Source organism: Neolamprologus brichardi, chromosome 23 (assembly GCF_056152115.1).
Source record: "Neolamprologus brichardi isolate AB-2024 chromosome 23, ASM5615211v1, whole genome shotgun sequence".
In the NCBI taxonomy this organism is placed as follows: Eukaryota; Metazoa; Chordata; class Actinopteri; order Cichliformes; family Cichlidae; genus Neolamprologus; species Neolamprologus brichardi.
The window spans coordinates 40,837,409-40,852,718 of NC_142125.1; the positions used below are offsets into that span (position 1 = coordinate 40,837,409).

General features: G+C 40.1%; 1 protein-coding gene and 1 long non-coding RNA gene across 2 annotated transcripts in view; both read left to right on the forward strand.

Moving 5' to 3' along the window:
* Nucleotides 1-15,310, forward strand: part of LOC148096455 (uncharacterized) — a 147,335-nt gene that overhangs the window by 26,444 nt on the left and 105,581 nt on the right. The window lies entirely within an intron of this gene.
* LOC148096457 (NLR family CARD domain-containing protein 3-like) lies at nt 1,458-15,308 on the forward strand. The gene is made up of 3 exons (XM_087835689.1): nt 1,458-1,491; nt 10,763-11,044; nt 13,534-15,308. Exons 2-3 carry the CDS (start codon nt 10,771-10,773, stop codon nt 15,306-15,308), a joined length of 2,049 nt encoding a protein of 682 aa, XP_087691815.1. The 5' UTR covers nt 1,458-1,491; nt 10,763-10,770.

A 15,310-nucleotide genomic window follows, 5' to 3' on the forward strand; every position in this document is an offset into this window, starting at 1 on the left:
CTCTCAGGTGTGACAGGTGTGCCAGCAGGAAAGAGTAATAATAACCTGCATCCTGAGGTTTGGCATGCAGGATTGAAGGAGCCAGGCTTTGTTCACACAGCTAGGATTGTATTTTACACTGACCCTGGGTCAGTATAAGTATCATACAGTTTAAACGAAGCACTGAAACTTGCACATATTTATTACAGATGCATTGAAGCTAATCGAGCTATTTGCTGTCAGTCTGTGGCTGCGATTAAACACTTTACTGGAAACTTTATTAACTAGTAACTTCATCAGTCATGACAGAAGCTAATATTTCTGTGCTAACATCGTTTAAACAGTAACAGCTTTACTCCAATATAAGCTAACGTTTACACATAACTTTAAGCTAGCACCATAAAGACGGTAAAACACGTAATAATATCTACAAATGCATCTTAAAGCTGCCTAAAACTTAATGATCCTCCATCTGGATGGACGATAACAATCTTCTAGCAGGAGATGGCCCATATCTATGGGACTGATTTGTGCCAGTAACGCCCATTGTATGGACTGATAACAGCCGAAGCGGGTGAATAAAGTCACCCAGTCTCTAGCTGTGCCATTACCCAGCATACATCACTCCCTCCATAAATGCAATAAACGATACAAAAGTAATAACTATAATTAATTTATCTGCTGTATCTGCTGTTTCTCAGGTAGTTGTTTGCGTTACATAATTTATTGTGCTCTGTGTACGTCTCTACAATGTGATTTTGGAAATATATAAATATACGGACAACAAGCTCTTCCGCGGCAATCTTTTATCGTCAATAAGCAACGTTTAGGGAGCTCTATAGTTTTCAATGAGAGGACCCTGCACGTCAATTCTCACCGCGAGGGGGGTACCCTGCGCGTCGATAAGTGAAGCAGAGGGAGCCTGACCATGCGTCACACATTTGACGAGTTGGGAGTGAGAACGTGTTGGTTAGTGTTGTGTGGATGATCCCATTCTGTGATCTTTGTGTTACTAACACTGATGCTTTTACACTTTAGGACCCTCGAGACCTCTGCTGCTCAGCCGTCCTGATCGCTGCCTCCACTTTAACCAGTGCCAGAGGCTGTAACCTCTGATCATTTCACCTGCACCGACAGTAAAACTCTTCTCCAGAACCAAACGTGCCATAAACCCATCACAGCTTCATCATCAGCTCAGTCTCAGCAACATGCAGACGACCGAGCAGCAGAAACTCTGCAGGGAACGTCTGAAGTCTGTTCTTCAGTTTTCCCAGCTCACTGTTTATTGAACATGAGACAGAAAAATAACTTCACCTTTAATGTGAAACTTTTATCGCCTGTGAAATATTTGCAGGAAGTTTTCATGCTGTGATTTAGTGTCACAGCCATAAATATCACACAAGGTAAAAACTACAAGTCCCAGCATCCTCTGTGTTTAGGGAGGAACAGTGAAAGTGAAAGTGTTGATTCTCCATTCAGAGCAGCAGGAGGAGGAAGGTGGAGCTGAGGCAGGTGAGTGTTAACATGAACATGTTTTTTCCTATGACATAAAATAATTCCAAGCTGTTCGTGTCTGTGGGTGAAACGTGAGGCCGGTCGGCTCCTCTGGTTTCCTGTAAGTAGAGAGGAAGTGAGTTTAGCTGAGAGAGCAGGAGGAGAGTGAGAGCTGTGCTGAGGCAGGTGAGTGTTAACACCGCTCTGACATTACTGTGTCTCTGTGGCGGGAACAACAGGCTCCGTCAGTGGAGGCAAAAATAATCAGACTTTGGTTTTTCAAAGGAAACTACTTTATGTTGGGAGAAGCCGTGCGCTCATTGGACAACGGCTTGTCAATCTCAAGTTATTAGCCAATGAGCGCGCAGGTTCACAGTAAGACCCGCCCTTAAATAGCGACAGAAGCTCTTTTTTAAAAAAAAACTTTATTGAAATTATAAAGCGAACAGTCAGTCATTCCAGTTCAGTTTGTACAGTAGACATACAAGGCAAATAAGAGTAACAATATACAGTACAATGAAATAAGAAGGATAAATAAATAAAGGGAAAAAAAGAAAAAGAAAAAGGGGGGAATGTGACAGACTTCATAACAACTTTGTACTTGAAAGTTGTGACAGCTCATTCGTTAAACCTTTCTGAATGAATTTCAATCAATGATAAACCTTTTTTATTGGAAGTTAATTTAAGAGAGTTTAAGTAATATTCAATTTCAATCAAAAACAAATTAAATGATGGGGTTGAGTTTTGAAATTTACATTTATGTATATGGAATTTCCCTAATAAGATATAAAGATTGACAATGGCACTTTTTTTTTTCTTTAGTTTCAAAATAAGTGATAATGTTCTTCCCTTCAATTTTGATTTCATATGTTGTCTTGCACAGTATATAATTTTCAAGCTCTCTCCAAAATGTAGCACTATATGAACAGCCATAAAACAAATGAGTAACACTTTCAAGTTCAGTTTTACAAAAGGTACATTTTCTATCAATGTCACAGAATCTTGAAATGTGCGTGTTGGATGGATATATGTTATGTAATATTTTCAAATGTAATTCTCTAACTTTGTTTGTAATACAAAATCTAAAAGGAACAAGCCACACTTTATCCCAGTTGATATGATCAAAAATAGCATTCCAAAAAAACTTCCCTCTTGGAGTTATTTTCTTCGTATTATACAAACATTCTCTAATATGTTTATTGGTGCATTTCTTGCTTAAGAAATCAATACCATTTATATAAAGAGTGTTAACGGATGCATGTGGTGTGTTCTGTTTTTTGTAGCTTTTCATCAACTCAGTCAGTCCGCTGGGAATGGACTTTATTACAGAGCTAAAATCTTTAAATTTGATAAGGAATGTTTTTTCTGTAAATGGCGACAGAAACTCTGGTCGTGTCCAAATTCATCGGCTGCATCCTCCTGAGGAAGCGGCCTTCGCGGTCTACGTGGGCTGGGTCCTCAGAAGGTCGGGTATGCCGGAAGTAAGCGGCTGGGGAAATTGGACAGTCTAGCCTTCTGATTAGCGTCACCGCTGTCTCGGTGGAGTTTAATAAACTCGGCCGTCTGCTCCTTGCTATCTGCAATATAACAGGACACTGGCGTAAATTCTCGACCGTCTCATACTTCTGTTTAAGCGGTTTTCTGTTTGATGTTTATTCAGCTGTGTAAAAACCAAGGAGGAACCACCCGGGGGATTAATAAAGTTTTATTTTATCTAATCTAATAACTTTAATCTCAGCCAAACCGATTTACTCACGAACAAACAAAACACTGAAAAAGCCCAACAATAACATTTTTAGGTTGTCTAAGTGACTTATATATTATATTTAACCTGAGTAGCGAAAGTCCGCGGTGATCTGAAAATGATGTGCCGGGAGTTGTGCCGTTCTCGGCGGCTTCAGTGACCCTCGAGCTCCCGGCTGGCTATCGAGCTGGTGGGTAGCAGACGTCTCCGAAAACGTCGAAGCACTTTTGCAAATATGCGGTATCTTGATAAACCGAGCAGATATTTGATGTTTACACAGCTACTTTCTTGCCTGAAAAAATGTTAAAAGTTTATTTTGTGACCCAGAAAGATTAGTATGAGTAATTTTAAAACTTAGTAGCGGCCGCCAAATTGAGGAACTGGATTTGGTGGTCATGAAAATGGCATTAAACAAGTCCCCGGGGACAGATGGACTCACTACTAGTTTTTATCAATTCTTCTGGAAGGACCTAAGAACTTTATTGTTTGATGCATTAAAGGAATCGATAGAGAAAAAAGAACTGATGCCAAGCATGAAACAAGGGCTGATAACCCTGATCCCTAAATCGGGTAAGGATAAAAGAATTTTAGACAATTTAAGACCCATCGCCTTACTAAACACTGACTATAAGATCCTGTCTGGAGCTGTAGCTGAGAGGCTAAAGAAAGGCATCTCAAACATTATCAGTGAAACACAATCAGGTTTTTTGAAAGGAAGACTAATTCATAACAATATTAGGCTGGTTTTGGACCTCCTTGAGTACAGTGAAATAATCCAAGAGAGAGGATACATCCTGTTCTTGGATTTTTACAAAGCATTTGACTCAGTTGAACATACGTTCATATTAAAAACTCTGCAGTCTTTTGGTTTTGGACAGGAATTTATCAATGTTATAGAGATGCTATATAATGACATTAACAGCTCTGTTTTGCTAGAACATGGTACATGTTCAAGGTTTGAGGTTAATAGAGGGATAAGGCAGGGATGTAGCAGCTCACCACTTCTGTTCATCATGGTTGCTGAGTTGTCTATTTTGATTAAAAACAGTCACATTGAGGGGTTAACTGTGATGGGTGAACAGATAATAATCAGTCAGCTCGGAGATGATACCACCCTGTTTTTAAAAAATGAGGACCAGATTCCTTTAGCCTTACAGGTGATCAACCACTTCCCCAAAGCTTCTGGCCTACAGCTGAATATTAATAAATGCGAAATTCTAGCTCTGCATGAGTGTCCCCTGCAAGCAATAAATAATATACAGATAAAAAAAGAGGTGAAGTATCTGGGCTTTGTAATTTGCAAGGATAAGACATCAACAGAAAATAAGAATATCTGTGCCAATATAGAAAAGTGTAAGTCAATTTTAAACAGGTGGCTGCAAAGGGACAAAACTCTGTTTGGGAGAATCTTGCTAACCAAAATGGACAGTCTGTCCAGACTGATCTATCCAGCCTTTTCTCTGCCCATATCTCCAAAACGAATTAAATCTATAAATAATCTTAATTTTAGGTTCATATGGAGGAAGAAATGTCATTATATAAAGAAAAATGATATGATTAAGAATTATGAAGAGGGTGGGGCTAATGCCATTGACTTTGATGTTATGAATGGTGTACTAAAATTGAAATGGTTAAGATCTTTCATTAGGAACAAAAATTCCTTTTGGAACATTATTCCCAATGTGATTTTTGGCAAAATGGGTGGAATAGACTTTTTGTTACGTTGTGACTTTGATTGCAGTTTGTTACCTGTTAAACTCTCAGCTTTCCATCAGCAGGTCCTTCTCTACTGGAAATTAATCTATAAACATAACTTTACTCCTCACAATACCCCTATATGGAACAACAGGTATATCCGTTTGTGTAGGAAATCTGTGTACATGGATGAATGGAGATCTAAAGGGATTTGGACTGTAGCTGATGATGATAATGGGGTCTTATTAAAACATGAGACGTTTTGTGAGAAATTTGATGTAAGATGTACTGCTAAGAGATATAAATCCCTAGTGAAAGCCATCCCAGTCCCTTTGAGATCAATGATAAAAGAAGATATTGTGCACTCTAAAATTTCTCCTGGACTGAGGCAGCTCTGCATAGCTGGAGTTGAATTTGGTGACAGCAGGTTTACAAACAAGGTGATCAGGAATATTTTGATAAATGAAATTTGCCCTAATCCGGTTAAAATAAATTATTTCCTTAAAGAATTTGAGACCATGGAGGTTAAGGCGATAAGTATATTTCACTTCCTCTTTCCCCTAAAGTAAAAGCGGTTCACTTTAAAATCATTAATGAGGTTTATCCAACCAATGAATTCTTAAGACGGAAATTTAACTTAGACGTGAACGCCTGCACATTTTGTGAAAGTGATATTGAAAGTCTGGATCACTTGTTTTTCTACTGTGAATCAGTGCACTCCTTCTGGACTGACATGTGGAGCTGGCTACAGTCCAAGAGAATTCAGTTACCACATTTGAGGGTGACAGTAATAAAATTTGGAATACTTGTTGAGAATGCAGATTTTGACCTGTTGATTAGGACGTTTTTGTTAATGGGAAAATTTTTTCTTCACAAATGCAAATACTTTAAAGCTAAACCATGTATAAACAGATGGCTGAATGACTTTAAACTCTGGGCTAAATCGCTGAAACTTGTGAATAACAAGAAAGCTCATAAACTTGTTGTTTTATTTAACGAGTTTAATCTATGTTAAAAAAAAAGAAACCTCCCTATTTTATAATCATGACTGCCCTTTTTTGCTCGTTATTTTTGCCTTTGGTTCAAATCCTTCAATGACTGTTGTTTCTTTTTGTACGAACTCTTTTAGCTTTGTGTTTATTGTTTTTTTTTTTTTTTTTTTTTTTGCTATAATGCTCAACCGAGGATGTTACATATGATGATGATCATATGTAACATATGTATGATGGTGCCTTGTATGTTATACTGTTCTTTGTAAATAAAGTTAAAAAACAAACAAACAAAAAAAACTTAGTAGCTGCCACCATTGTTGGAAACTGGAGTTTGGCTGGGCCGCGCTATGAATTCTGGGATATGGTAGGCCACGAAGGACACACCGGACCCATCCTTCAAATTCGGGGGAAGGAGGACGCATTTGTCGGCTGCATTCGGAGGAGTCTACGGCTGTGTCCCAATTCAGGGTCTGCACACTTGAAGTACGCGCACTACGCGCACTACTACGCGCACTACGTACGGTGCGTACTATAAGTACGAGAAGTGCGGAAGTGAGAGGCTTGTGAAACGGGACAGTCTAGCCTGCGTCGCGCTGTTCAGGTTGCCTAGCAACCATGATACTAACCATGAGAAATGTCTCATACAGCTTTGTGTGACAGAAATGAAGGAGAAAAAATGTTTTGTTGTTCATTCATTTTTGTCATGACATCACTTTGATTAGTTGAGTATCTGAGGCTGAGACCACAGGACTGGAAATATATGTATATATGTGTGTGTGTGTATATATATATATATATATATATATATATATATATATATATATATATATATATATATCGGGATGCAACGATACAAAAAATTCACGGTTCGGTTTGGTTCTATACTTTTTCGATACAAAAAAAATGTTGAAAAAAATGTTCATGCTTTTTTAATTTGTCATTTATTAAAATTATAAATATATATTTTAACTCAAAAGTACAGTTTTTAAATTTAATGTTGCTGAAACAACAAAGTAATAAAAAATAAATCTATCTGATCGAGAAATCACTCACCTTTGGAAAAGAGAGTTTATTACAGAGAAATATCTCTTTCCAAAATAAAAGCTATACTATACGCTTCTTCTGGGCTATATTCTCAGCAGCATATTAAACATATCAGGTCCCCATAAGGAGAATCATGTGCTAACGGCTGTCTAAATGACTCGGGTAAAGTTTGTAGCATGCATGCTTGTTGTTTTTGTCTGCTTCCACTTGTCTTTGCACTGGGATGATGTCGGAGTAAATGTGCAGTCATATTCGTTGTGTTCCCACTAGTGCTGTCAGTGTTAATCTGAAATGACGTTAATATCACAACACGTCAAATCTCCATTAACGAGCTACCGCGGATCCCTCCATGCGTGGGGCTGGACGGCAACACGTTAACGAGCAAACTGCGCTAACACACTAGTTCCCACCAACGTAATTGAGCATTTCGTGGCACATCCGACATACTGTTTTACTTTTGTCCATGACGCGCTTACCTTCAGGGTCATACGTCACATTATTTATATTTCCTGTCACCTTAAATCATCACTCAAAGACAAGTATCTGTGACAGTGTATATATATATGTATATATATATATACATATATATACATATATATATGTATATATATATATATACATATATATATATATATATATATATATATACATATACATATATATATATATATATATATATTTTGGGTGAGAAAATCAGACCATGTCATAACTGTTTATGACGCCGTTTTTTTTCCGAACAAAATATCCACACCCACCGCCGCGCTATGAATTGTGGGATATATGGGACCATGAAGTCTACACCGGACCACACTAATTTGGGGAAATGAACTGCGCATTTATCGACCGCATTTGGAGTACACTTCGAATTGAACAGAGGTGGCAAAAGTACAGTCAGGGGTTCATCCTACAGCACGATAATGACCCAAAACATCAGTCCAAGCTGTGCCAGAACTACCTCAGGAAAAAAGAACAAGATGGTGAGCTTGAAAACATGGAGTGTCCAGCACAGTCTCTAGACTGAAACCCCATCGAGCTTGTTTGAACTGGACAGAAGACTGAAAGCAAAGCAACCTACATGGTCCTTACCATCGGTGACCCTGGCTGTTTGGGACTTTATTTTGGCCTCAAACAGCGCTGCCTTCTTCCTGTTTACCCGACGTCATCGGAGCACGCTCACCCGAAGCTGCTTTATTGGTTGCCATGCCGATGGGATACGAGGGGAGGTGGAGCAAATATGAACAACCTACAAATACTGCCTGCTACCACGGATGGACAGACAAATTAAATTAAATTAGCTCTCTTAAACGCAAGATCTGTATCAAATAAAACTCATGTTCTTCGGGACTTTTTTGGTACTCATAAGCTGGATGCCATTTACCTGTCTTACCTGTCTGGGAGGTCTCAGACTGTTAGTTTTAAAAACGATCTCTCCGAGACTTGTGCAGTGAGGCATGGGGTCCCTCAGGGCTCCGTACTTGGACCATTGCTGTTTTCTATGTACCTGCTGCCTCTTGGTGTTCTTTTACGTTCTTTTAATGTAACCTTTCATTGTTACGCTGATGACCTGCAGCTTTATGTTCCTTTAACCATTGGAAATTGTGCTGAAGTCTCTAAACTAGAATGTTGTTTATCTGCAATTAAGGGCTGGTTATCGGACAATTTCTTGCTCCTAAATACTGATAAGACAGAGTTGATGGTCACTGGGCCACACAAATTTCAGCACTTGTCCCAAAATTTGATCTAGAGAATTGATGACAGTGTCATAAATTGCAGGAACAAGGTAAAAAACTTGGGCGTGTGGTTCGACATGGTGCTCTCCTTTGAATCTCATGTAAAAGAGATAACAAAGACCGCCTTTTATCATTAGAGGAACATCGCTAGAATCAGACAAGTTTTGTCAAGCGACACTGCAGAGGTTCTTGTCCATGCATTTGTGTCTTCCCATATTGATTATTGTAATGCTCTTCTTTCTGGCCTACCAAAGAAAAGTTTTAGAGGTCTGCAGATGGTGCAAAATGCAGCTGCTCGCATTTGAACAAGAACTGGGAAATTTGAGCACATTAGCCCTGTTCTGAGATCTCTTCACTGGCTACCTTGTCAGGTTCGAGCAGATTTTAAGGTCCTGCTGCTCACCTACAAGGCTTTAAACGGATTGGCACCTTCATACCTCTCTGACCTTTTACACCTTTATGTTCCATCTCGTGCTCTCCGATCTCAGGACTCTGGTCTTCTAAAGGTTCTTAGAGCCAGAAAAAAGACAATTGGAGAGCTTTTTCTTTTCATGCCCCGTTTCTGTGGAACAACCTCCCACAAGATATTTGGCAGGCTGCTCTGTGGAGGTTTTTAAAACCAAGTTGAAGACACATTTGTTCACCCGATCCTACATGTCTTAATTCTATGGCTTTTAGTTTTTACATTTTTATTGTTTTTAACTTGCATTGTGTCTTTTACCTGTATTGCTATGTATCGCTTTTATTTCATTTATCTCTTTAGTTGTACAGCACTTTGTTTGAAAGCGCTTTATAAATAAAGTTATTATTATTACTATTATTACAAGGTCCACATTTATGGGAACATCTGCTACAGATATGGGAGAATATTTGATTTCTATTGTAGACAGAAGCCGCGGGTGTGTTCAGTCAAACGTTTAGAATAAACTTTGGTCTATAAATGTGTTTCATGATTTATTTTTAACTCCAACTGCTTATTTGTACTATGCTTTCATTTCAGAGTGCAATGAGAAATAAAAAGGATATTTTCAATAAAACTGTCACGATCCTGGGTCTGTGACTCAGTGTTTTCTGTTTTGTATTGTTAATCTTTGATTTCATGATGTATCTTTGTTTATTCTTACGTTTTGGTTCTGTGTTTTGTTGTACCTCTAAGTTCAGTCTATGTATTTCCTGCTTTGTTGTGAAGGTCCGTGTCTCATGTCAGTGTGTTTAGTTTGCGTTTCCTCTGTCTCATCTTGTCAATCACTCCCAGCTGTGTCCTCCTTCTGTGTCTCATTCCCTCGTTATCCCTCTGTGTAATTAAACCTTGTGTTTGCCTCTGTTAGTTGCTGTTCGTCTGCGTATCTGTCAGGGTCCTGGGTCTCCTGATCTAGTGTTTTCAGTTCTTTGTGATTTTTGTATTATGTCAGTTTCGTTTCTGAGTTATTCTATGCTTCCTAGGTTTTGATTCCCTGCCCCCCTTGTTTCTCTGTGCACTCTGTTCTGTGTTTAGTCTTCTCTGTCCATTTGTTCCACCCTGTGTTGTTGCCTTCTGTGTCTCCCTCTGTGTAACTGTCTATATAGTGATGTGTTGTGGTGCTTTGCTCCCACCCCTTGTGTTCCGTGTTTTCGTCTTCCCTTCGTGTACTTCTTCATATTCGTGTACTATTAGTTCTCCCAGTTTAGGTTTTTGCTTAGTTTCCATGCTCACCTTCGCCATTTCTGTTTGTATCACCATGTGATGAATAAACTCACTTGCATCTGAGCTGCCTGCATAAAGGGTCCTTTAATAATTTACACACGGCTGACAAACCGTGACAAAAACACTGGAAAAATTGGGCTGTTCTAAAACGTTTGACGGGTAGTGTATATATTTAGTTTAAATATTTTCTTTATTTATAATAGTTTATTTATATTGTAGCAAAGTGTTACTTGGATACTTCTCTATGTGCTTCTTTATGTGCAATTTTGTTGCATTCTGAGCCTTAGAAATTTATTGGTGGTAGTGATGAACTGCTGTTAGAATCAAGTTTCAATTCTGATAAATCAGAGAATTACCTCTCCAGCTGTTGTTACAGTCTTTGTTTATCGGATCCTTACAGGGTAAAAGATGACGACACCTAAAGAAATCCTTCTGGGGACTTTGAAGGATTTGGGACGTGATGACTTTGAAGAATTTAAGTGGCATCTGAAGAACGGGTCTGTAGAGGGTTTACCAGCAATCCCAGAGAGTGAATTGGAGAATGCAGAGAGGACGGACATAGTGGATCTGATGTTTGATACCTACTCTATCAACACTTTTGAAGTCGCTAAAAATCTTTTGGGGAGGTTAAACAGGAATGATCTGTTGGAGAATTTAAATAAAACCGTCCCAGAAACCAAAGGTAAGTCAGGGAATGACTAAACAAAAAACACATAGACAATAAAGACATTAGTTAACATTACACAGGTGCCATAAGCATCCATATAAATAATAAATCCAAAACACTTTCCAACACTTTCAGGAGTGAGAGACTGCAGAAAGCCAACAGTTTCTATGGTGTTTTATGCATCTGCACAAATAACCTCCTGTGTACACATGAATATCTGCTCTTTGGGTTGATTTGATTAAAATGGGACCAGCAGCAGGTTTTCTGCCCATTTTACAGATTTATATTGTCCGATTGGTTTTAGAGCTGTTTTATCAACATAAATGAGGCGACAACAACAGTTTGGGACACGTCACAAATATGATCAAAGTGCTTTTTCTTAAATCTATTTAGCAGTTGAAGGTAAAAAATGGCTGCCATTTCTTTCTGCTGTTTGGAGACAAAAAAATGCCCAGACAGTAAATGCTTTTTATTATGGTTGATAAACAGGACACTAAGGTGATTGGTCAAAGGTTGGAGGAAAGCCACAGTTCTCCTTATATGACTGAAATCTCAGCTCATGTTTTTTCTTCTGCAGCTTTCTGGGAGATTCCACTTCAGCCTTCTGCTGGCAACACTCCCGTTACCATGCTTCCCTTAGGCAGCATCATTAGAAGACATAGCATACATTTACACTGCTATGCAGATGACACCCAGCTCCATCTGTCCATGAAGCCAGATAACACACACCAATGAGTTAAACTGCAGGAATGTCTTAAAGACATACAGACCTGGATGGCCACTAACTTTCTGCTTCTTAATTCAGATCAAACTGAGGTTATTGTACTCGGCCCTGAAAAGCTTAGAAATATGGTATCTAACCAGATTCGTACTCTGGATGGCATTACCTTGGCCTCCAGTAACGCTGTGAGGAACCTTGGAGTCATTTTTGACCAGGATATGTCCTTCAACGCACATATTAAACAAATATGTAAGACTGCTTTCTTTCCATTTTATCCCGTCTCAGAGTGACGCTGAAAAACTAGTTTATGCATTTATTACTTCCAGGCTGGACGACTGTAATTCATTATTATCAGGAAGTCCTAAAAACTCCCTGAAAAGCCTTCAGTTAATCCAAAATGCTGCAGCAAGAGTCCTGACAGGGACTAGAAAGAGAGAGCATATTTCTCCTGGATTGGCTTCCCTTCATTGGCTTCCTGTTAAATCCAGAATTCAAAATCCTGCTCCTCACATACAAGGTCTTAAATAATCAGGCCCCATCTTATCTTAATGACCTTGTAGTACCATATCACCCTATTAGAGCACTTCGCTCTCACTCTGCAGGCCTACTTGTTGTTCACAGAGTATTTAAAAGTAGAATGGGAGGCAGAGCCTTCAGTTTTCAGGACCCAAAAAGATAGTTGGGTTTTTTTCTGTTGTATTATTGTAGGTTCTTTATCTTACAATATAAAGCACATTGGGGTGACTGTTGTTGTTATTTGGAGGAATTTAAAAAGAAACTTTTATACTTGAAATTCTTTCATTTATTCTACATATTTATTCATTACTGGCTCCATAGTGTTGTTTATGTAATATGTGAAATGTTGCTAGTATCGATTTGGTGCTGTATAAATAAACATAATTAAATCGAATGTGTCTCTATAAAACCTGCCCTCAGTTATAACCCAAGTGTCAGGGCTCAATGGCTCATGAAAAGGAATGGAGTCAAGCACAGAACCAAAAAACGGAGGCTGAGTGACTTTTAAAAGAAATGTATTTTACTAGATTTCTTGACGGAGAAAGCTGAATCACGGCTAAATTCAACAGCAAGCGAGGTATTATGAGAAGTGCAGAGCTGAGGCCAGAACATAAGCTGAGGCAGGTCAAAGGAACAACAGGGGCAGAAACGGGCGAATAGAAACTATCCAGGATCACTGGAACAAAGGAGATAATAATCAGAGTGGTCCAGAGTGTAGTGAATGAGTCCAAGATTTAAAAACTAAGAGGTGTTACGTGGCTGCAGGTGGAGATCAGCTGGAGGAGGAGATGAATTAAATCTGGGTACAGAGTGAGATGTGGGTGCACAGGTAGGCAGGCAGGTGAGGATGGCAGTTTGCAAGAGTGAGTTTTCCCAGCAGTGGCAGGCCAAAATCCTGAGGCGTGACTTATGGCGAGAGTTGGAAGATATATCCAGGTGCCGACTAGGGAACAGGAAAAGAGGGTTACGTGAAACATGCTGAGGAGCACAAGACAAAATGTGAGGCAAAGAACTGACTGTGGTAAGCAGACAATCTGGAGAAGGTTCATTGTGAGTGCTGCTCATAAATACTGCCGGAGTAATTGGCAACAGGTGAGGAGCAGGGAGGAGTGAGGAGGGCTCCACCCAGGCGAGGAGAGCTGATGCTGTGGAAAGTTACTCAGACTCACCTGGATCATGACACCAAGAGTCCAGTGAACTGAACACATAACCACAGTAACCAGAATGCAGTTTTCTCATTTGTGTCATTTGCTGTTTATTCATGCAGAGATTCTCTCTGAGTGTCAGCTCAAACTCAAGTCAGACCTGAAGCAGAAGTTCCAGTGTGTGCTTGAGGGGATTTCTACAACAGAAAACCCGACCCTTCTGAGTCAGATCTACACAGAGCTCTACATCACACGGGGAGGGACTGCAGAGGTCAATGATGAACATGAGGTCAGACATATTGAAACAGCATCCGGGAAACCAGACAGACCAGAAACAACCATCAGACAAGAAGACATCTTTAAACTCCCACCTGGAAGAAATAAACCAATCAGAACAGTGCTGACAATGGGAGTGGCTGGCATTGGGAAAACAGTCCTAACACAGAAGTTCACTCTGGACTGGGCTGAAGGCAAAGCCAACCAGGACATCCAGTTCATGTTTCCATTCACTTTCAGAGAGCTGAATGTGCTGAAAGAGGAAAGGTTCAGCCTGGTGGAACTTGTTCATCACTTCTTTACTGAAACCAAAGAAGCAGGAATCTGCAGCTTTGAAGACTTCCAGGTTGTGTTCATCTTTGATGGTCTGGATGAGTGTCGACCTCCTCTGGACTTCCACAAAACTACAATCCTGACTGACCCTAGAAAGTCCACCTCAGTGGATGTGCTGCTGATAAACCTCATCAGGGGGAAACTGCTTCCCTCTGCTCGCCTCTGGATAACCACACGACCTGCAGCAGCCAATAAGATCCTTCGTGACATTGTAAACATGGTGACAGAGGTCAGAGGGTTCACTGACCCACAGAAGGAGGAGTACTTCAGGAAGAGATTCAGAGATGAGGAGCAGGCCAGCAGCATCATCTCCCACATCAAGACATCACGGAGCCTCCACATCATGTGCCACATCCCAGTCTTCTGCTGGATCACTGCTACAGTTCTGGAGTTTGTCATGAAGAACAAAGAGGGCGAAGATCTGCCTAAGACTCTCACAGAGCTCTACCTACGCCTTGTGCTATTTCACCTAAAAACGAAGGACATCAAATATGATGGAGGAGCTGAGACAGAGTCATGCAGGAAGATCATTGAGTCTCTGGGAAAACTGGCCTTTGATCAGCTGCAGAAAGGAAACCTGATCTTCTATGAATCAGACCTGACAGATTGTGGCATCAATATCAGAGCAGCCTCAGTGTACTCAGGAGTGTTCACACAGATCTTTAAAGCTGATGAGTGCCACATGTTCACCGATGTCGTTTACTGTTTCGTCCATCTGAGCATTCAGGAGTTCTTTGCTGCTCTTCATGTCTATCTGACCTTCATCAACTCTGGAGTCCACCTGCTTAAGAAACAATCTCCTCTCTCTAAAATTTTCCAGAAAACACTTACTGTAAAAGACTTCTACCAGAGTGCTGTGGACAAAGCCTTAGAGAGTCCAAATGGACACCTGGACTTGTTCCTCCGCTTCCTCCTGGGTCTTTCACTGCAGACCAATCAGGATCTCCTATGCATGCTGACACAGACAGGAAGTAGCTCACAGACCAATCAGGAAACAGTTCACTACATCAAGAAGAAGCTCAGTGGGAAACTGTCTGCAGAGAAAAGCATCAACCTGCTCCACTGTCTGAATGAACTGGGTGATCGTTCTCTAGTGGAGGAGATCCAACAGTCCCTGAGATCAGGACGTCTCTCCACAGATCAACTGTCTCCTGCTCAGTGGTCGGCTCTGGTCTTCATCTTACTGTCATCAGATCTGGATGAGTTCGACCTGAAGAAATACTCTGGTTCAGAGAAGGCATTTTTGAAGCTGCTGCCAGTGGTCAAAGCATCCAAGAAAGTGCTGTAAGT